Source organism: Chroicocephalus ridibundus, chromosome 2, assembly GCF_963924245.1.
Source record: "Chroicocephalus ridibundus chromosome 2, bChrRid1.1, whole genome shotgun sequence".
NCBI lineage: Eukaryota > Metazoa > Chordata > Aves > Charadriiformes > Laridae > Chroicocephalus > Chroicocephalus ridibundus.
The window spans coordinates 58,100,051-58,122,154 of NC_086285.1; the positions used below are offsets into that span (position 1 = coordinate 58,100,051).

The window sequence follows — 22,104 nt, forward strand, 5'->3', positions numbered from 1 at the left end:
TAAATGTTACTACTTGTATTGTCTTGGACATTACTTACTGGAGGTGTGACTGCTTAAAGTAAGAGTCTGCTGGTAGGAAATGATTCATTTGTCATGGGATTCAACAGATAGAACTTGAAGCAAAACCACTGTAATCAGAAATAACTGTGCCACTCCAATGTTTGCATCTTGGCTATTAGAGCAATTAACAATGTTGTTCTAGATGTCAGTCTCAAATCAAGAACTGGAGCTCTTTAAAAAGTTTTAGGGGAAAACTTCCCAAATGGTGTTACTTTCCTTTTGTTTCCATTTCATTCAGTGCTTGGGCTGCCTGATTGGAAAGGTTAAGGGAAAAAAAAAAAAGATGCATTTGTCTGAGAACCAAGAACTTAAAAGAACAGTATCTACAACTTAATGCATTTGGATGATTCTTTTCCCACATGTCCTCTCATCAGATATGGATTTATAGTTTTCTTTTTGGGGATATCAGTATGTTATGGTAGCCTTACACTGGAAAAATTCTCAGTAAATTTGCTGGCTTACAATCTAATGGTATGCCTAGCCAAGGAAAGGGGGTATGACTAGCAGCAGTAGCGAACATGAACTTTTGCTGATGGTGTTACAACCACCTTGGTGGTTGTGTACAGAAAGCAGATGAGCTTCCATTTGTCTTCCAAAGATAACCCTTTCAAGAAAGGCTTTTGACAGAGCATAAGATTCAGGAAGTAAATTTTCTGCCCTTGCAGACTGTATATGTTCTCACTCAGCATTTTAGATTAAGTGTTTTCTAGGAACTTGTTATCTACATATCTGTACTCTGAGGGTTTGTACTTCTGAGTCTTTCAGAAGACTATTTTAATGTCTGATCCATTAAAGCTGGGGGAATGTTTAATTTTTTCAGATGCACTGAAATAGATTTGTTCATTCTTCTAATGACTGTGGTAGTGTACTTGAAAGAAGTAGGATGCTGAATTCTGTATGGCGCATTGTTAAGGTATGTTTGAAGGAAGATAAGCAGTCTCCATTGACTTTAAAGTCAACATAATTGTAACCAAGATTAATGCTTCAGACTTCTAACTGACTTGTAGCTCATTTATGCTGATAAGCAGTAATAAAATGTTAGCATGCTTTTCATTGATGAAGAGCAGCTGAATTTCACTTGAAACTATAGAGAAATTAAGAGCACAACAGTACTTTCATAAAAAAAAAATTAAAATGGCTAAAGAATTCTGGTTGCTGTAGCTTTTGAGTTTGGAAAGAATTTGTACATCTTCGGTTTTTTGTACACCTAGCTGAGGGAGTGTGTACTAGAGAAACAATGCATCCTAAGTAACACTGGATTTCAAAACATTGTACTCTTAAGCATTTCCTTATCCATTTTTTTCAGATTAAGATGGCTTGTTTTCCTGAAGACTTTTTTGTCCTAAGGACAATTCTTTGCTTTTATCCTCTAGGAACATTTTCTGTGGAGGTGGGTGGGGGTGCCCAGTGGTTTGCAAAGTTGTTATTTCGTAATGACCATTAGAAAAGCCTCAGCTTAATGGAAGATGCGCACTTGGGGGTAAAATGGGTACATCTTACAAACAGAAGAGAACCCTTGGTCTGTGTGTATACAGAAATCATAGCAATGACATGCCCATAATACTTTCCTAGCAGGTATTTTAATCCCTTCTATGTTTTAATTAAGTGGGTTTTTTCCCCCTGAACTCTAGGGAATACAAAATAGCTGAGTTGAAAGTATTGTTAAGGAGCTTGGCAAAACTTGGCATAGATGTGCGGGAGAATCTTTTTGGAGTTCATTTTGACATTGTACTTCCAACCACTTGTGACTGTCTTGGCTCACAGCTAGTTGACTGTTTTGCTTAAGGGAATCAATCCGCAGTAACAAATTTCCCCATGTTGTAAAGGGTCACCAGTTACTTGTTTCAATGTGGTAATTTTTGGATAGAATGAATTGTCTGGAAGTAGTTGTTCTATCTGCATCCTGAATAGCAAAGCTGATCAAAAAATGAAACCTTTTATGTGAAACCATCTTTCCATGTGAAACTTTTTTTGTAAAGCTAAGTGTATTTGTCTATGGTAGTTGGGAATGGCCATGTTTCATAAGTCATGAAGTGGGTGTGTATGTGTAAGGGCTGTATTTGCTTGTCTCCCTCTTCAAAACACTGATAAACCTAAAAATCCTCAGAAATACTGAGAATTATTTAAATACCTTTTTGAAAAAAGTGGTCTTTTGGTCTCCTCTCATATGGTAATGCTATCTCTTGATTTCAGTGATGGGACATTGTAGGCTTCAGCTCTTACTGCCTTGACTTTTAACACGTTTAATTCTAAGTTCTTTAAGTGTAGTATTAAAATTCTAGGTAGCTTACATTTTTAGCTTCATGCCTACTTCGATGTTAGTTTATTTATTAGTGTAACTTAATTGTAACAGATGTCTACCAAGTAGACATATAGCAAACGGGGCTTTGTAAGGCTCTCCCTTTGCCAATTTTTTGGCTGGGTCTATTAAAAAGAAAGTGAGATCTCTAGTTGACAACAGCAGTTTTGGGGTATAAATTCTATTTCACAGAATTAAATAGGAGTATTGTTTTGCTGTTTTTAAGTGGCAGAACTATACCAGCAAAATGCCAGAGTTGTTGCTGTAAAACACATCATGTTAGTAATTCTGGTAGTAGATCTTATCAGTGTATGTGCATTGTAATTTACTGCTACAAGGAATTAAATCATTCTTCCAAGTAACATATGGCATTCTTAAAATAGAGAGTTTAATTTATTGATTACAGTAGATGTTTTTCCATCCTTATCTTGAAGGGATAGAAACAATTCATGTTGCTTTTTAAAGGAATTTGGTTTAGAATATGAGAATACACTATCCCGTGTCCATTTTAAAAATGCCATTAATATCAGAATTTGTTCAAAGCTGAAATATTACTATCTTTTTACAAATAAAAATGTGCTGAAGAAAGATGTGATGGTGTCAGGCATATGCGATTTTTCTAGAGGAATTAAAGTGTTAATACTTCTTTGATGAAAACTCATTTTGTTCTTGAAGTCTATCATCTTTGATACAGGGTGAAGAAAAACAATAATTTAATGGACTTTTCTCTTTTAAAAGAAAATCTTGTTTTAATTGTACTGCTGTACTGGTTAGCAAGCATATAGAACAGAAATATAAAACTCTTGAGAAAAAGTTAAGATGTAACACTTTTTTAAATTCTTTTCTCTTGTAAAACAATCTGCAGGGAGAATTTTAAATAACAGTAATGAGAATATCTGGGAAGGCAAAAAACTTCTTTTAGAAACCATGAGGCATTTTAACATCCTAGGACTGTAGCAGCAAAGTTAGGATAGGCAAAATGAAAATTTGAGTATATTTAAGTGTTCTTTTTCTGGGGGTACATAATCCAAATGCACCATTTTTGTAGAACTCTGATTTGCTTTTACATCCTTGTTGAATATGCCTCTCTGTCGTCTGGATTTAATGTCCTCTGTACAATTTATTAGAAAAGAGTAAGCAATAAAGATTAATGCTTGTGCAAAGTCAGGTTTGGCATGTCACAGTCTGAAGTAACTGGAGAAGATACTGCCCTCAGGGGTTTCACTAAGGGCTGATTATAGAATTTCATCCAGAACAAAGTGTCTGTGTTGATTTCATTTGTGTGTTGCTAAGTAGTAATTCAACAATCCATATGCAGCAAAATGATTCCATTCTAATGTTCTTGTTTTAAGTTGGAGCCTCCGCTCTTCTTATTTTACTTTTGATGCTGTGTAGTTATGTTGTACATGCTGTAGCTGCATGTAGCCTCAGAATGGTTTAAAAACATTCATTCATCTGTAGCTATTTTTATATTTTTATTACTTTGTTATTTATTTAAACATACACAAACAAAAGATAAGAAAGCAAGCTGAGAGCTAAAATCCTCAAAAGTATTTTTAGATGAAAGCCATTTAGAAACTTAATGCATCCCTGTATACCAGAGACTTCACAAACAATTCAGTTATAAACTTTACATTTAGTCTTTTGAGTATGTGCAAAGTGTTTTGAGGAGAATTGGAAGTATGGCTGTTTTGCTTTGTGTTTTCAAAAGCTTACCTTGGCCAAATTTCCATGTAGTTTCATAAGAATTGTAAAAGGCACACACTTTATATAAACACTGCCCTCAAACAAATGTGGCATTCATCTTAAAGCATAGTCAGTAGAATTTCCAAAATAGTCCTAAAAGTTTCTATCCATATTCTCTAACCTAATGACTAAAATGTTTGTTTCTCTCCAAAGCTGCCATACTGTAGAGAAGTCTTCCTAGGCTGTAAAAGCTTGCCAGATTTTAATAACTGAAAATTTCAATATTGGATACTACTGCCTGCTCATCTTGCTTGTGCTAAATACAATAGTGCAAGTAGAAAAAAATGGGTGCTATAACTTAGTCTTTGAAACAATGAAATTCATGTTGTTCCATAGTGCTGCTGGAGGTGAAATCTTTGACCAGTGTGTGGCTGAAAGAGAGGAAGCCTTCAAAGAAAAAGATGTTAAACGACTTATGAAGCAGATCTTAGAAGGAGTTTCATTCTTGCACAGAAACAATGTGGTTCATCTTGACTTAAAGGTAAGATTGTTGTTGTATTTTTCTCATTCATTTCTTATCTGCTGACTTTCTTATTGGTCATATGTCATACTGATGCTAATTTGTAAATAACACAATTTTTATTTAGTTATTCTTCAAACGATAAAATTCAACTTTGAGATGCAGTAGGCACCAGGATTGCAATCCTTTTGGGGAGTTTCTGTGATTACGTTAAATATAAACTTAATTTGATTAAGTGAAATGTAATGAAGTCAAAAGTGGATTTGCGTTGCACCTGAAATTGCAAATGAGTACTTTGAGTAAGATCTGGCTCATTTTAAAGTGCAGTAAAAATGTCTGGGTATTATATGGTCATTAAAAAATAGGTTGGTTTTTGTATTGACTTGAGTTTTAATGAAGCAGAAAATAGCAGAGATGCTAGTAGTATAAAGTGTACTGTTTCAGAATGAAGTGTTCATATAGGACTGGTAAACAGTATATTAATGTGTTAAATATGTTTATAACAGTTGGGGCTTTTTAAAATCACTTGTAAGACTTAAAGGTTTGTCATTTATTGCCAAACAGTTGGCCACTACCTTATTGGTATATCAATTATCATGATTTACTGGAGTAAATATTTTTTTCTTACTGAAAAATAGTTTTGACCCAAATCAAGAGAAAAGTACAGTTGCCATCATACAAGATCCAGAGTATCGCTTATGGTTAGGGAGGGAGTTGTAACAGGGATCTAGACAACTATGATTTCCCACTGGCAGCAAGCTGCAATAATTTTCTTTAGCTTCTATTCATACTCATATGGAAGATGCAATTTTATCTCATTTTGAGGTTGAACTAGTTCATTATTGCTTCACCAGACAGTATAAAAAGTATCTTGCATTAAAATTTTCAAATTCTTTTTTACCTGTCAAATTCCCATATTTACTAAGTATGTAGTAAGCCACTACATGCTGCTTCTGTTGCTGAGCCTTACTTATACTAATTGCATTTTGGCAGTAGTACGAAGCTGACAGCAGATTCCAGTATCAAGCTGTACATACTTAATACATAACCTGGCACATCATGCACCATTCATCAGCTATAGCAGACGATGAGTAATATTTGCACACAAGTCTCTCACCTGCTTGGTTTTCCAACCATTTATTCAAATTATTTCTGGTATCCTTTAAAAGTTTCTGTAGCCCATTGATTTAGTCATACACATAAAATATTAATAATTGTACTCAAATAATTAATGGAAAATTTTTAGCAAGTGATGTGAGAGTAAGTGTTCAGAAGGACTAAAAATGAGCAGATAGAATTCCTTAAAGTTCCAGTACGCTTACACCAGATACTTGGTGCCTCTATTGAGTTGGCCAAAAATACTTCCTCTGAATTTCCTTGAAGCAAAGTGTGTAAAATTAAAACATGTCTTTTGTGGACAGTATGTATTAATACATGTTTGTAGTTAAAGCTGTGGTATTCCTGAGCACTATCAGCTGGATGTCTGTAATCAGAAATGCGTTGTGCTTTATTTGACTACAGTACTTTTCTTAATGGTAAAAGTAGACTGGAGTGTTGATGACAGCTTGTGGATGGGTAGCTTTTTCAAAGTTCATAAAAACCTAACTTACAAACTCTTTCCAACTGATCAGAAAACTTATGTTATAAAATTGAGCATCTCCAGTTCTCAATGAAAGATCCAGCATTGCTTTGCTGGCTTATAAAACTTAATTAGCAGAGCAAATTGTCTAGCGCTTGAGTTTAATATGTTTATATATTACTGCAGTGTGCAACATGTTTTTGAAAAGCGGATGTTAAAAGGAGTCCTAATTGCAGTGTGATTACTTTCATGATATATGAGACTATTGGTCTTCTGCAAAATAAGGTTTAGGAAAGTCTTCAGAATATTGGCAAATAACAGTAATGGAAACTGTAGGATTAAAACCGATGATTTACAAAGATTGCTTGACCCACATGCCTTGCCAGACTTTAAAAAAAAAAAAAAAAAAGAGGCCCATTTTTTCAAGGAACCCAAATTGAAGTTGGTTGCTGGTTTTGGCTGTATGTTTACTAACCCACCGGCCTCAGACCATCATCTGTTGTATAGTATGGGTCATGCTGCTTTACCTAGTGCTTGTAGCACTATGGAATTTACTAAATACTTAGTTTTGTAGGGTGACATTTGGAAGGCTTGTGCAAAGTGTGCTGCTGGTAAGCAAGGTGTTTGCCAATATCAAAAAAGTTTACAAATACTTGCTAAAGTGTTTTTTCTCGTGTTACTAGTTTCATGCTTGGGTCTCTAAAGGTTTCCCTTTCATTTGTCTGGTACAAATAACTTTTGATAGGTCCATCCAGTTTTCCTATGTTGCACCTTTAAAAAAAGTCAGGCTCCATGCCCAGAAGAATTTAAGTCAAAATGGCTGTCAGTATGTGATTGTCAGCTTGTTGTAGTTTTGTATTACAAATCTAATCAACCAGATCTATGACACTGACAGCTAGCTTGCTGTAGCTTCTGTCTGCCCCCTTAATAGAGGCAAGATTTTTCCTATGAGACTAAACACTGCAGAAAAATGGGGTATTTTGTGGCCTAGCAGGGTTGCCACCTGATCATTTCTTTCCGAAAGCATGGTTCTCCTGAAAGATGGTTGAGAAATGGCTTGTTTTTAATAGCAAAATCCAGTCATGTAATCCAGTTTTGACTTGGAGAAAGAGCAAATATAATGCTACTGTGTGCAAATTAAATATCACTCAACAGTATTGTGTTTATGCACACCCTACAAATTAAATAGCATCGACTGTAGTCAGGAGTCTTTCATCTCCTCGTAATGGTGCATAAAAGCTGCAGAGTAAGGGAAGACTCCTTTCTCTGTGTTTTTGCTGTTTGACTTGATCTTGAATTGGTGTTTTGTAAAAACTTGTAGTAGTTGAGAATGGAAGAGGATTTAAAAAAAGGTGTGGGGCTTGAGGAAGGACTGGCTGCCTTTTGTATACAGTGGAGGCAGGTAAAGAGCCTTACATAGCCTTGGGGTTTGGTAGAATAACTGCTCTAAACAGCATTCTCCTAGAGTATATATTATGCTGGTTATCCAACAGACAGCTTTCCCTTCTTTCTGTATTATTTTCAAGATGTTGTGTACAGTGAGGACAACTAGCAAAATCATTGTTTGAAATTGTTTGGGGTGTCATTTTACACCAATATTCAGAAAGCAAACTAATGCAATTACAAAAGTAGTGGCCTGTTAAAAAAAACATTACAGATTAATTTTCTCAACTGAGTTTTCCAGGTGGATTAAGGTGGAACGTTAATAACACAGAAGTGTAGCATTAATAGAAGCATAGTATTCCTTGTCTAAAGGAACACCCAGGAAATTAAGAAAAGAGTTAAAAATTAAAATATCACTTTTTCAATGCAAAAGAACAGTTTAATCTGGAGTTCAAGCCTCTATAGCAATTAGAGCAAAGCTGTTTATTAATAGGCAGGTATAGAGTATCCAGATTCTACAGAACCTATTTTGATTATGGCCTTATTTCTTAATTTGATACTTGCATTGCTTATTTTGGCGAATAAAGTGTGGTGCCAGTCTAATATGTGTATTCTCATAGTGACTGTTGCATTTTTTTCCACTTGTGCACATGGACCAGAACAACCCAACCCCCAAGCAAATTCTGCTGTTACATTTCAATTGCTTAAAGATATGGGAGTCCTTTAAGTGTTTTAGGGCGGACTGATCAGCTTTAGTATCTTTACACACAATGTAGCTGGGGTATCCCAGGTATTCTGTTTTTCCTGTTTCTGCCTGTTTTTCCTTGGATAACTCCTGCCTTGTCTTCTAGGGATCTGATTTTTCTTATTTTAAAATATCATAAAATTTGATACTTACTGTTGCAAGTTAAGGTGAGGCATTGATTAGTTTAAAAGCATGACTTTTATTATGCGTCCTATTCTAGAAGTCCTATCCTTCTTGAAACCAACTAAAGATACAAGAAATATTAGGGCCATAGGTTCATAGAAACTTCTGGAATAATGGCAAATTTGCAATATATAGATTTTGCCATTGTGCAGTCAGTTTACAAGATTCCAAAACCTGCTGGCAATGTAGAGTTGAAGGGTAGGTATCATATTTCACTAAGTACACTTATCAGAAACTATTTGTGTGATCTGCAGAATAAGTTTCTACAGTTTGTAGGCGAGAACAGCTCTTTGTATATATTGCCTTTACTTTGGCCTTTGCACTGAAGTTCATCGTGCTAAGAAAGCTATGCTCTTTTTAGTCCAATTTAAGTGAAAAATGTTAAGACTAGTTAATATTTGTTGTGACAAATTATGCTTTTCACTGCTGTTACACTAGCATGATGATACAGGTATAACCAAAATCTCAAATTCGTAAAGCCCAACGTTGTGATTGCTGACAGTATGCTGGAAAAATACAACTTTCTTCTTGTTTTTATCATCTTTCCAAAGGTACCTGTTTCTGGTCATGCTAATGTGACATGGGGCTAGACTCATGTGTCCACATCATGTGGTTTCTGTGCACATACCAATCTGGTAGTAAAGTACATCCACTCAGATTGTCCATTAGGCAGGAATTTTTTCTTTTTATGTTTTTGTTCAGTGCACAACATAAGATCATCTAAATTGGAACCTTTAAGCCTTACTGCAGTAGAGGGGATGTTTTTAAATGTTGTCATTTGACAGTTGCCATTTACATTAATGCTTGATGGTAAGAGTGAAAGGCCCTTTTCAGAACAGCTACCAGGAGAGCCTCTGGCTTGCATCTCTCTTGCCTTTGTGGGCTAATCAGCATTAGGCAAACCTAGATGTATTATAGGAATGGGAAAAACAAAAGAGAAACAGCTGTACAGATGCAGGAAAATGATCTTCCTTTTCTTAAAGTTTTAGAGTAACTGTGTCAGGCCGAAACCTACAAGTTCAAAACTACAGCTTCTTTAAGGTTTCATGCTTGTATATAGACTGTCACTTCACTTGAACCCCATAATGATTCCTTAAGAGAAGAAAAATACCGATATTTCATTATGAATTGATTTAGCTTTATGGCTCAATTCATACAGTAGGCAGGCTTTTTCTGCATAGGTGTGTTTTGAGTAATAACGTTGTTTTTTAAAAAAGACAATAAAGACTTCTGGCAACTACATTATCCACTAAAATATTATAATACAGGGCTTAAGGGTTTCATGAAGTGTTTCAGTTAAAAACTTTTCCTTGTTTAAATATAGCGAACAAATGCTTTTCTCATGCTTTCTATTCGCCTCTTCAGAAAGTAACTAAACTTCCCAGTGGGAAGAACATCTGAGAGGCTAATTAGGGAGGCATGGTCAGCATTTTTGGATGTTTGCTTTTCTAATACAAATACAGAATAACAAATGTGAACTATAAAGGGTATGGTAATACACAGCTCCAAAAGCCACCAGATCCCAGTTTGTAAGCAAAGAAAAAAAAAATCTGTTCTTAAGACATAGATTTACAAACAGAAAATGGATTGACAGCATCACGGATTTAGTTTGAAATACTATGGTTTAACTTAGCAGGAATGAAAGAACTTGACTATATTTAGGTCTTGCAGCAAGAACTGGCCCAAGGTTTCTAAAAGGTTCTTGCGTGTTTTTACGTTGGTGTTCAAAAGCAGGGCTGTTCATGTGAAAGCATGCCTTCATGATTGACATGGGGAGGAGGAGAGAATGGGTCAGTGAGTAGGGGAAAAAGGTATAAATGTTGGTGTTAATCGAGTTGGATTATCAGTCAGCGTTTGCTTTCATGCTCTTACTCTTTTGCCCTCCTCCTTCCTTCAACCACCTCTGCAAGATGATCCAGGTTCTTAATAAATAAAGACTTCGCTTTTATGGAACTTGGGCTCATCAGAGGCATGAATGTAGTGCCAACTGTCTGTTACCATTTAGAGAAGTTAATGTTAGAACCCAATGTGATCATTGGCCCAGGGGCAGGGAGGGTCACACTTTTTTTTTTTTTGGGCAAGAATATGCTTCAGTTACAAAAAAAATCTCTTAAGACCTATTGTCTAAAGTTAATTTTCAGATTTTATTTTCTTTTAAACTGAGCTAGCATTCAGAGTTAGACGGTGAGGAACTTCTTAATGACCACAAAGTTGCTTTGAAGGATGACAGCCAAGATCTAGTGACGTCAGAGCAAACAAGTTTATCCAAAGGCGATGCTCTTAAACCTGTTTTTCAGGCTGCTGTATTTTTTTTTTTAAACTGTTCTTCAGTTAGTATTCTGTAATACAATTGTTTGTACTTTGAACAAGATTGAGGTCGGTTGCAACAGACTTTCTTTAAACAGGTGTAGTCAAAATAGTTTTATGTGTTCAGCTCTTTTAAAATGATTGGGTGTTTTTGGATGCACTTCAACAGGAGGTATTTTACACCATCTATTGGAAGGAAGCAAGGAGGAAAGGGGAGTAAATAGGTGATATGAAGGACTAAAGGTACAAATGTGGAGGTATTTATATGCTATTGTTAAATGATAGCTACTGGCATGTCTTTTGTATGTGTTCTAAGCTAATAAAGGTAGATGTTTGATTCTCAGTTATAAACAGAAAATCCTGCCACTCCTTTTAGCCTACGTGTCTCTTCAAGTTCACCTTCGGGGAGAAAAAAAACAACCATAAATGATCCTGGGTATCGTACATGTTATGGAATGCATTATTGCTACTCACGATCTAAAATAATTACGCGATATGGTGTCATAGAGATTAGATTTAGGTGATTCTGAAAGTCTCCTCCTTTGTTTTTTCAGCCCCAAAATATTCTTCTAACCAGTAAGTCTCCTCTGGGAGACATTAAGATAGTAGATTTTGGCCTTTCCAGAATAATGAAGAGCAGCGAGGAACTAAGAGAAATTATGGGAACTCCAGAATATGTAGGTAAGTTGTTACTATGTGAGTGATGTAGCCCCGAGGAGGGGGCTGTCCGGGCTTTGGGGGAGTGAAAAGAGGAACTGCCTCAACTTAGTGAATGCTGGGCTGGCTGTGTCGTTACAGTGTTGAAAGATCAGGTTAATGCTTGGATGTGGTACCGCTGTAAAAGCTAGAACTGGCAAGCCTTGTCAGTCTTAATGAGTGATAATTGTGTGCTTGTGTTGAAGATGAGAACACACTTTAGATGATTCTTACTAGCAGTGATAAGTATTACTTGGATTAAAAATTCAGAATTACATATTCAGTCTCTGAATGCAATAGTTTAGCTTGTAGAGGTTTATAGCCATTTCATTTTTTTTTAAAGCAAATCATTCCAGGCCTTGAAAACGTACTTGAAAATATCATTAAATTGTATAGTATATATGGGTATGGGTTTCAGTGAGGGAATATGGAATGTTGGCTATTTCTCGTTTTTCCGTAAGAAATTTGTATACAGCTTCCTTAATTGCTAAGGAGACTGACCTGGCTTCTGAAGAGGGCAATGAAAGGAAAATAATTGGTTTTACTTAAAACCAATGAATGATAGCAATCACTTTAACTTGAATAGAAATATCTCTTATTTCGAAAGATGGTCATGGTTGAAATGGCTTATACTAGATCTTACCACATGACTGTTATTGCAGTATATAACTATGATATTATGTCTACATATGACAAAAATGGAACTTGTTTTTTTTTCCCTGAATAGCTCCTGAAATTCTGAGTTATGACCCAATCAGTACAGCAACTGACATGTGGTAAGTTGAACAAATGAATTGTCATTGTAACTAACTTTACTGAAAAGGTGGGGATTTTAAAAAAAAAATAAAAAAAAAATTAAAAAATTAAAAATGCTTTTCTGTTTCACTTTTAATTTAGGAGCATTGGAGTACTGGCATACGTTATGCTAACAGGGATATCACCTTTCTTAGGGGATGATAAACAAGAAACATTCTTAAATATATCTCAAATGAATGTAAGTTACTCTGGAGAAGACTTTGACCTCATATCAGAGTCTGCCGTGGATTTCATCAAAACTCTGCTGGTTAAGAAACCCGAGTAAGTAAAATACACAATTCTATATGCTAATATGTCTGACTGGATTCGTTTTAAATGTAGCAAGTGTTGGCATTCTCATTTTTAAAGTATAAGGGAACTTTGGTTATTCGTATTTCATTGTGCTATTACTTTTTATGTATACGAAAAGAGAAGTTCTCCATTTCCCTCCAAACTTGCATGTTCTGAATGACTCTTAAGTGTTAGTAATTAAAACTCAAATTCATTTCATAAAACTGTATATGAATTGTAGCATGCGGTACAGTATACGGACTTTTAGAGGTACTTTGCTGATGTCTTTTAAATCAACTGTGCTTTGAGCCTTTTACTCTTGATGAGTTGGTAGAGTACCTTTCTCTTTTCTGGTTCATTAGCATGCTTTTCTTAATGGGCAGTGAATTGGAAATTCCAGGTCTCAAAATAGAGGAGGTGTTTTCTGTGGAACTTCATCAGTTCCTCATGGGGTGTGTCAGCTATTGAAATTGCCTATTGCTTGTCTATGGGAATTCTTTAAGAATGTAAGGATTGGATAATTTTCCTATATGAAAAAAAAAATCATTTGTATAAGCTTTGAAAGTTAGTTGGAAACAGGGGAGCGTAAACTGTGATACTTAAGGATCTATGAACTCCTTTATTTTAAATGTTGGCAGTTCATCTCCAACATTTCTCTCTTTTTTGGTAGAAGGTAGCTATCAGCACATTTTTTAGAAGTTCTATCAGTCTGTCTTTAATACAGTCATATCCTTGGAATAATTTGCATGGATCTCTTTTGCAAGGTACTGGATTTCAAATTCATTTGGACATTTATTTTAACACTTTCCTTCCTCTGCAGGGACCGGGCAACTGCTGAAGAATGTCTTCAACATCCATGGTTAGAACAAAGCGATAATCCTGCTTGCAGGGTCTGGAATAAGAGTACAGGAGGGGAGAGCAGTGATGTCACCCAGAAAGATGCAGATTCTGCCTTTGAAAAATCAGTAGATGCTGAGAAAAATGAAGAGGAAGAATCGATAGTGACAGAAGAACTAATTGTAGTGGCTTCATACACACTGGGACAATGTAGGCAGTCAGAAAAAGAAAAAGTAACTGAGCAGAAAGCTATTTCCAAACGATTTAAATTTGAGGAACCGTTGCTGCAAGAAATACCAGGAGAATTCATTTACTGAACTGTGTGGAGCTTCATAGCTATAACTGGAGGGCAGTGTTTTCTACTAAACAAAAATATCCTAGCCAAGTGAATTTCTGATATGCAATAAATGTTCTAGATAAAAGAAAATGTTGATAAATGGCATCCAAGGAAAATGTGCCAAGTTTTTAATTTCATGGAACAAATAAACAAGATTTCAAGTGGCTGATGGGAATTTAACAGATAAAAGCTTATTTTTGTTTGTATCTTTTATTTCTGTTTTTTTGTTGTTGTTGCTTCATAGCAGAGTTTTTGTTAATTGTTCCAGTGTTATGGAGAAGTTGACATTGGAAGTGTTTCAGTGACAGATGTCAAGAGGAGTATTTTAGGATATATTTTGGCATTTAATGCAAATATAATGCTGGGTTTTCCTCAAACATCTTTTAGCACTCCTGACTTCAGTGGAACTACCTGCTGATCTAAAAATTGTGAGAGGAGAATTTGATCAACTGGTTTGACATACAGATTTCAAAGCTGTACTATGTATACATTTCTTTAAGTTTACATCATGACAAAGACCCAGACTCGCCTGGTGTATAGCCCAGGTAAGCTGCGCTTCTCTAGCAAGAGATGCGTGTGTCCCACGGGTGAAGAAATCTGTCTCGGTGAACAATTCCAGATTGCAGTGGTGATACCTCTTTATTTGGGAGCACAGTTAAGCCCCGCTCCAGAGGGTGATGAATTTGCTGAAGTCAGTGACTCGTGAGGGCCGGCAGAGATCACTCCCTTCCCCTCCTGTGTTGGGTGACATGTGCTAAGAGAATCCAGCTCAGTGTGACTGCGCAGTGTTGATGAGTGGAACAAAGAAAATGACAGAGGGCCTGATGTAGCTCTGTTCAAGTTCTCGCCACTGACTTCACCGCGTTAGATCAGACAGTTTGTCCAACTCATGATAAATCAGCCCTCGATTCCACCCCACCCCCCCCCAGAACGCAGCTGGGGTTTTACTGGGAGCATGAGGTCATTGCTGCCTTCTTTCTGTTCCTCTAACTGCTGCTTTAAGGAAGAAAGAAGCATCCTTAGGCTAAATTGCATAACCTTGTTCGATACAGCTATCAGATGAGGAAGGAGCGGCTGCTTCCTCTGAAACAATGAAGCACAACTCATACCTCGTGCTGCCCGATCACTCTCCCTTAGGCGCTTGGAAAACCAGCATGTGTATGATGGGGCAGAGTGGGATTAGGGAGCCGTACGGGTGGGTCGTACCTCTCAAAGGACATGGTCCCTCAGAGGACAATGCTGGGACCAACTGGGTATCAAAATTGACTGGTTTTTGCAATGTACAGGTCTGAGGATCTTGGACCGAGTCCTAGTTTTCTAAGGAATCTTTCATATTGACGCTGTTCCAAAGTTTAATTTTTATGTCATTGAAGTTTAGTACTATTATATTGCATACTGTTAACTATTCAACTATTTATTTGGTTTCCTTATGCTGTTCCTTTATAATAAACCCTGACAAAAGTTTTCTTGCTATAAAACAATGACTAGAAACTGTTAAGCTAGTTTTTCCTTTTTTTCCATGTTGCTACAGATTTTTCCTAATTCCAAATGTACCAAGAACACTCTTAATCTTTTGAGTGAACAGGAGTTCAGTGCTCTGTTAATATAATGGTTCCTCTTTCACACAAAAGGTAAATGGCTTAAAACGCAAGCGGTGCTGGGGGTGATCTGACTGGCATTGCTGTAAGGGTGGGAGAAAAAGCGCTCGTAAAGAAAACTGAAAAGCAGCGGTGTGACACTGGGGGGGCAGGCAGGGATTGTTTTTCCATAAGGCTTTATTGCCAGCAGTCTGGTTGCCTTCGCTTGAAGCCACATCAGAAAAATTGCACCTGAATTAAACCGTTCTATCAGGCTTCTTCCCCCCCCCGCCATGGAATTACATATTGAATATTGATGCAGGTAGGGAAACTTCTCACTCCTTGAAGACCTTCATATAAGCAAAACCATCCAATAGTATGTAAATGAATAACAGAGTTTGGATGTGGTTTATATTGTAATGCAGAGATGCCTTTCATACTCTGGAGAAAGGAGTCATTTGCTGGTTTTTTTTTTCCCCCCCTCCTGTAGACAGTGACCTACAGACTGCTGCTGGGAGGCTACTGTGCACGGCTTTCTTGCGTAGTGCTGGCCGTCAGTAGAAGTTAACACCGCTTCTCTGTTGGCTCAAAGATTCTGGAGGTGGACAGTAGCTGCATTACTGCGTGTTTGACCCTACCTACAACGCTGATCTGTTTCAGAGTTTTTAAGCATGACGGTACTCTTCACGGGCATCATTCTTTTACTGTTCAGTCATTTGCCCAAGATGATTTGCTTGGGGGGGATATTAACTTATCAAACTCATTTCTGCAAGATAAAAATTTCTCCCGGTTTCCCTCACTGCCATTTTGGCTTTTATTTTTCTCCCACATCCATACTCCCTTGCTTTTACAAAGTTGAGCAAAACACTGAGGCTGAAGCGTGTTCACATCCCACCCTTACGAAACAAATTTATAGTGCCGTATCTGCATACCGAAATGTGTAATAGCTCATGGTTGCTCAAAGCAAATCATCCGAGGAACCTATAAGCTGTTTCAGTTCTTATTTGTAACGACAGATCACGTCTCAGATGGGGCTTGGTACTAAAGAAAAAGGGTAGATGCTGAGCAGCATGCATTTTGTCCCATGTTTACTGCATGACAAGCTGAACATGTATAAATGAACTATGTACTTATTACAAGGCCAGTTTCTCCTGAATTGGCTGCTTTGACTCTTCAAGTGGGCTGCATTTCTGTTTAACTTTTTGTGCCTTAAGGTGGTTTTGTACAGTGTTTTTTAACATCATTAAGAATTTGTATAAAGTTGTGGAAGTTTAATGGTGTAAGTTATAAACGAGGCATCTTAGGTTGGCCCTGTAATAGGAAAAGTTTTCTCTGAGGTTTAACTGGAGGACTCTCAGCCAGTCCCACACACTTGGAGCTGTTTCTGTTCCACTGTAAGCGCGGGTAAAGCTGTAAATGAGGAATTCTTACCCTACGCGGCAGAAAGGGGGTTAAGGTTTTTTGAGAGGCTTAGTTACTGGTGAAGTAACGCATTAAGACTGGGAACAAATCACTAGCTTGCGAGGAAGGGCTGGTTTTCCGCAGCTCCGTGAATACGGAGGACTGCAGGTACAGACACGGTTCATCGGAAATAAAGCTGCTTATGCCTTAAAGTGTTTGTGGGGGGAAAAGGGGGTGGTTGCGGAGAAGGAATCAACTCCTTGTCCTTTGTGGGGAATGCTCTCCCAGTTCCCGCTCTCCAGACTGGGCACCTGCTGGCTGCCTTCCTGACACTGGGAATGTGGCTTGAATTCTTGAATGCAGGAAGCTGAAGGGAATGGAAGTGCAGGTGGTGTTAGAAATTGCTGGAGAATTGTTGTTTCTATGGTTCTGAGGCAAGAGACATGAACTATATCTACAGGTGCGGGGGGGTCCAGGCCTGTGCTTCCGCTGCAGTTGTTGGAATAAACAGCAAACATCTAGTTGAGAGCAAAGCCTGGCCTCCTCTTGTCTTGTTGCTAGGTTCACCTCTTTAAGCAAAAGGCTATAGATTTTATAGTCATTAAACTAAAAGTTCTACGAAATAATTTTTTATTTGTCCAAAGCTGAATTTGCGTTGTGATTTGTCTCATTTCTTACATATTTCATTTGAGGGTCCCTAAATACGAAAGGTTGAATTCCAGCTTGTGATCTGCCAGGTGAACCTTGAGAGCTGTTAGGTAGGAAATGCAAATAAAAATCAACTGTCTGTTCTCCACCGGTGGTGCTGGCAGGGGACAGGGAGGAAGGTGGGCCTTGCGCCAAGTTATTCCGTGGCTTAAAATCTCTCTTGAATATTCCAGGTGCTGTTCCTGGAAGACAGTTCAACATTTTAAAGAAATAGTGCCAGTTCATTGTACTTCTGATAAGGTGTTTACTGTTTCAGGAACTTTACAATAAATGAAATATTGTTTTCTGAACAGCTGATGGGTCTTTTGTTCTTCACGCATTGGGAAACACTTTAAAACATAATAATTATTTTTTTTAAAAAAAGAAACGGTAATCTTTCTTCAAGACAGTATTACGGATTTGAAACAGAATTACAAAACGTAGGCTAGTTTGTCTGGTGCAGGATGACTGCACGATAACTGGGATCGACAGTGAAGCTGAAGTACAGCGTGGCATTGCAAACTACTGCGACTTAAACGCTCCTGTGGCTGGTGACTGCTCGCCTTCACGCTTGGCTTCGATCACTAGCTAGAAATACATTGCTGCATCTGGGTTGTAATATGTTAAATGGAGTCTCCTGTTCAAATACCTTTGCTTTTCTCCAAGGACTTCTGTAAAGTTACTTTTCTCAACACCCATATAGCAGGATTACTGATATTTGTGTTTTCTGACTCACGCATCTGTTCAATTTGTGCAGCAAATATCAAATGCACCAATAATCTCTTCCCCTCTAAAGCGATACGCTTGCACCGTAGAGGTCTTCACAATACAGCATTTACAGATGTTGAATTAAGCTGTCACTGGGATTAAGAAATACAGTCACATTATCTATGTAAATCTTCCTGGGTTTTTTTCCTTGGGTTATACTAACCCTAGAAAGATATTGCCATTAAACTTAGGACTGTTATTTGAGATTCCGACAGGTGGGAAGTGACCTGCCTGAGGATGTGGGCTTGGGAAAAGGGTGTTTAAGTGCCAGTGAATGGTGTGCGACGTAGGACAGCTGTGAATCATCACTAAGCCAGCTTTAACCAAATCGTGACGAAATGTGTGCTTTGAAACAGCGAAACTTCAATATCTTCTCCAAGGCGCACCGTGTCCAGAACCGTGCTATTTGCCTGATGTGAATTCCTCTGCGGAAAGTCAGGGCATCGACTAGATGCTGGGTGAGAAAAGTATTTCCTTTTCTCTGGAAAGGCGTTTCTTCTTCTAAGAGTGCTTCATTTCATTAATTGTTCCTGTACAACAGTACAGCTCTGTAGAAGTAAAATATTTTTGGTTCCATAAAAATATACAGCCTGGATTTATAAAACAGAAAAAAAAAAATAAAGTCTATATGGGTGTGATAAAAATCTCTCTTAATTAAGAAAAGGTTAGGATTTGTCAAAGCGAAGCAGAGCGTTAGGACCACAGCAGTTCCTGCAGAATCAGGAGAGGGAAGGGAACTTAAACCACTTGAAGGGATTATCTTTTTTCCCTGTAAACACAGAGGACTTAATTGCATTCAGTCTTTGCTCGCTCGTGCGATCAGAGTCACAGCTAAGCTGGTGATGCGTTGAAATCAGCGTACCCCGTCTCTGCAATTAGTTTGTAATCCCAGCGCACAGACTGAATTACACAAGGTGCCTTTCAACGATTCCTCACGGGAAAATCTCCTGAGCTGTCGGGGTATCACCTTATCGACTGCCACCTTCCAGTAGCTCCCTGTGAGATCCAGCTGGTCCGGTTGCTGGGTGGAAGTTCTTGTCACGGGCCTTACCGAGCAGAGAGAGGCAAAGGCTACCGAGTTGTTGAGTAAAGGTGCTCGCTTCTAAACCTTCTAGGAAAGCCAATTAACAGAAACTGCGTTAGGTTGGTCATGAAATGACATGATTTTTCTGTAATGGGTGGTACATAGAATGAACCAGAGGTGTTTAGCCAGGTGTGATGTGTCTTCCAAAGTAGCACCGAGAACGTGACAGGCCTCCCTCGCTACTGGTGTTACAGGACTGCCTGTGCCGTGCTGCAGGGGACTTTCTCGCAGCTTTTGCATGGAAAACACGCAGGAAAGTGATTTTGCTTTGACGAGCAGACAGGATGCAGGCGAACGGCGGGAAAGAACTGGATGCGTCCTCATTTCTAAAATGCGATGTGAAGCCAAATGACCAAGTTCCCTGTGCGAGGCAAGACATCAGCCCAAGCCAGGAAGTGACCTGCCAGGCCCCTCAGTTGGACAATACCTGGAGAAACATGCCCAAAAGGGAATGCAGCAGCCCGCTTACCCTTTATGAAGCTAGTGCTTTTAAACCGTCTGGTTTTATATAGCCCCCGTGTGCTAGTCAGGTCCAGCTCAAATAGGTGCAAGCATTGTAGGAGTCTGCTAAGCAATATTTGTTGTTCCTCAGTTGTAAATTAAGTTCTTGCCCTGAACAGTCTGCTGGTTTGATAGCTTGCTTGAGGGTGATGACTGCCTGGCAGAAGCTATTAAAATCAAACTGGAGAATAAGAAACAAACACGCAACCCAGCAAAGGTCATGAAGATGGTTGTTTTAACCACACCGATGACTGGAGAAGGAACGACGCACATTTTCAGGCCAATTTAAAAGAAATTATTTAACATACTGAAAATTATTAAGATGATTAAAAGATTGCAGCACCTGTCAACAAGGCCAAGAGACCTGGGACTGTCAGCCTGGAGAAAAAAAGGCTTGGGAGGGATCTTACCAGTGTGTATAAATACATGTGGGGGAACAGTAAAGAGGATGGAGCCAGGTTCTTCTCAGCGATGCCCGGTGGCAGGACAAGAGGCAATGAGCACACACTGAAATACAGGAAATTCTGTTTAAACACAAGAAAAAGCTTTTTTTTTTTCTTACTGTGAGAATGGTTGAACACTGGTACAGCTTGGCCAGACGTTGTGTAGTCTCCACCCTTGGTCATCTTCAAAACCTGACCGGACGCAGCCCCAGGCAATCTGCTCTAGTTGACCCTGCTGCGGGTGAGGCCGTTGGACCAGACCATCTCCAGAGGCTCCTCCTGACCTTAACCAGAAGAGAGTGGCTTTCTAAAGGAGTTTAACTGGTTTTTTAGGCTCTTTTATCGAAAGATTAATATTTTCTCCATAAAAAAGAAATGATTGCCCAGACTGTTATTTAGTGATATGCAACACAATATAATTACAACTAACTAGTGCTTCAGTGACCTAATGAAATGAAATGCAACCTAATCTGCTCCAGCATACCTTAGTGAAAAGGACTGCAAGGGGCAGAGGGGTGCCCAGGTGCCCTCTTGAAGTTATTTGGGCTTTCAGCAGCTGCTGGTTGTTTTGAGACCTTTTGATTCCCCATTTCCCTGGCATGCTCCAGCTCTCCTGGCTGCACCTGTGTCCCCTCTGAAAGCGGCCGCTGTGGGCAGTGGGGTATTTAATGTGAGCCACGTGGCCAAAGCAGTTCTTCACTGAATGCACCACCTTGCTGCTTTCTTTCCTCTCTTTGAATGCGTGCACCTTACAAGAGCACAAACACAGAGAGGAAGTGGCTTCTGAGGCTCTTCAAGGTCAAAAGGTAAGAAATTCTGTGTTTACTTACTATTAAGTAGTAAAACAAAAGTAGGGATTTGAATGGGGCTTTTCTCTTGCCCCGCTCCAGTGATGTGCTGGCTTCCAGCTCCACCCATTGCTTTCTCCCTTCTCCAGGTTTAAGAATTTGACTTAGAGAAATATTGGTATGGGGTGATGATACTGCCCATTCTCACAGCTTTGATGAACCCGTGGGTTGGTTAGGATGATCCGGAGTGCCTAAAGTTAAAGGGGTGCTCTGCTCGGTCTCTAGGGTGAAAGTGAGAGATGGAACCTCTTCGCAAGCTCTGCTTCTTTCAAGCAAGGTAATAAAATCTCCAGCATGGCTGGTAGGGTTTGTGTGGGGACATCTCCCTCAGGCTTTGGATAACCGGGGTTAGAGGCAGGCAGGCGGCGGTGGTGTGGTGCAGCAATTTGTGAAGCCAGACCGGGGATATTGTGCGTGCCAGCTCAAGAGACGGGAGGGTGGTGAACGAGTGTCGTGTTGCGGGCTGGGCTGGCTGTGGCCAGGTTTCTTGGACACTTGTACACCTTGTGGCCACTGCAGGTCCCAGGCTTCTTAAGCACACAGTGGTGACAAAAGGCAGGGGTTATGGCAGTGTGTGCTAGATACCCCTAGCACAGAGGAAGGGACCGAATGGGCTGGGGTTGCTCACCACAGTTTCTTTGGAGATTGGTAACGAGTCAAAGCTGCAGCCAGGGAAGTGAGAATTGATGGATATGAAGTGGTTGATTTGGCTTTTCCTTGGCAACTGTTTGATTCCTCACCAAACTTCTTCAATGACCAAAAGCCAGAGTTGACCAAGCTCAGAGACACTGGTGGCCAGGAGATCTTCGCATCTCCCAGGTGGTTTTCTTGCTAGGTGTGGGCTGCAGTAGTGCAAGGCTAGTGTTTTTAAATTGCACATTTTGTATGTTCTCTTATGAAAACAGATAGCAGCGATTTCAACCTTAAAGTTGGGATGCAATATCTCTCCTTGATTAATCCTAATCCTTCCCTGGGCATGGTGGGCATTCATATGGCTTGGATGAGTTCTCACAGCTGCTGTTCATCCTGGCAGCTCTTTGTGAATCCCAAACTAAAGCTCGTATGTGGTGTTTCCTT

The 22,104-nt window shown here is 38.9% G+C and overlaps 1 protein-coding gene across 1 annotated transcript in view; it reads left to right on the forward strand.

Moving 5' to 3' along the window:
- STK17A (serine/threonine kinase 17a) overlaps positions 1 to 17,692 on the forward strand; it is a 28,832-nt gene extending 11,140 nt beyond the window's left edge. The window contains exons 3-7 of the mRNA XM_063325622.1: positions 4,442 to 4,586; positions 11,317 to 11,443; positions 12,186 to 12,234; positions 12,356 to 12,535; positions 13,365 to 17,692. Of these exons, the coding sequence (XP_063181692.1) occupies positions 4,442 to 4,586; positions 11,317 to 11,443; positions 12,186 to 12,234; positions 12,356 to 12,535; positions 13,365 to 13,698 (835 nt within the window). The 3' untranslated portion in view covers positions 13,699 to 17,692. The remainder of the gene's footprint in view (positions 1 to 4,441; positions 4,587 to 11,316; positions 11,444 to 12,185; positions 12,235 to 12,355; positions 12,536 to 13,364) is intronic.
- The last annotated feature ends 4,412 nt before the right edge of the window (positions 17,693 to 22,104 follow it).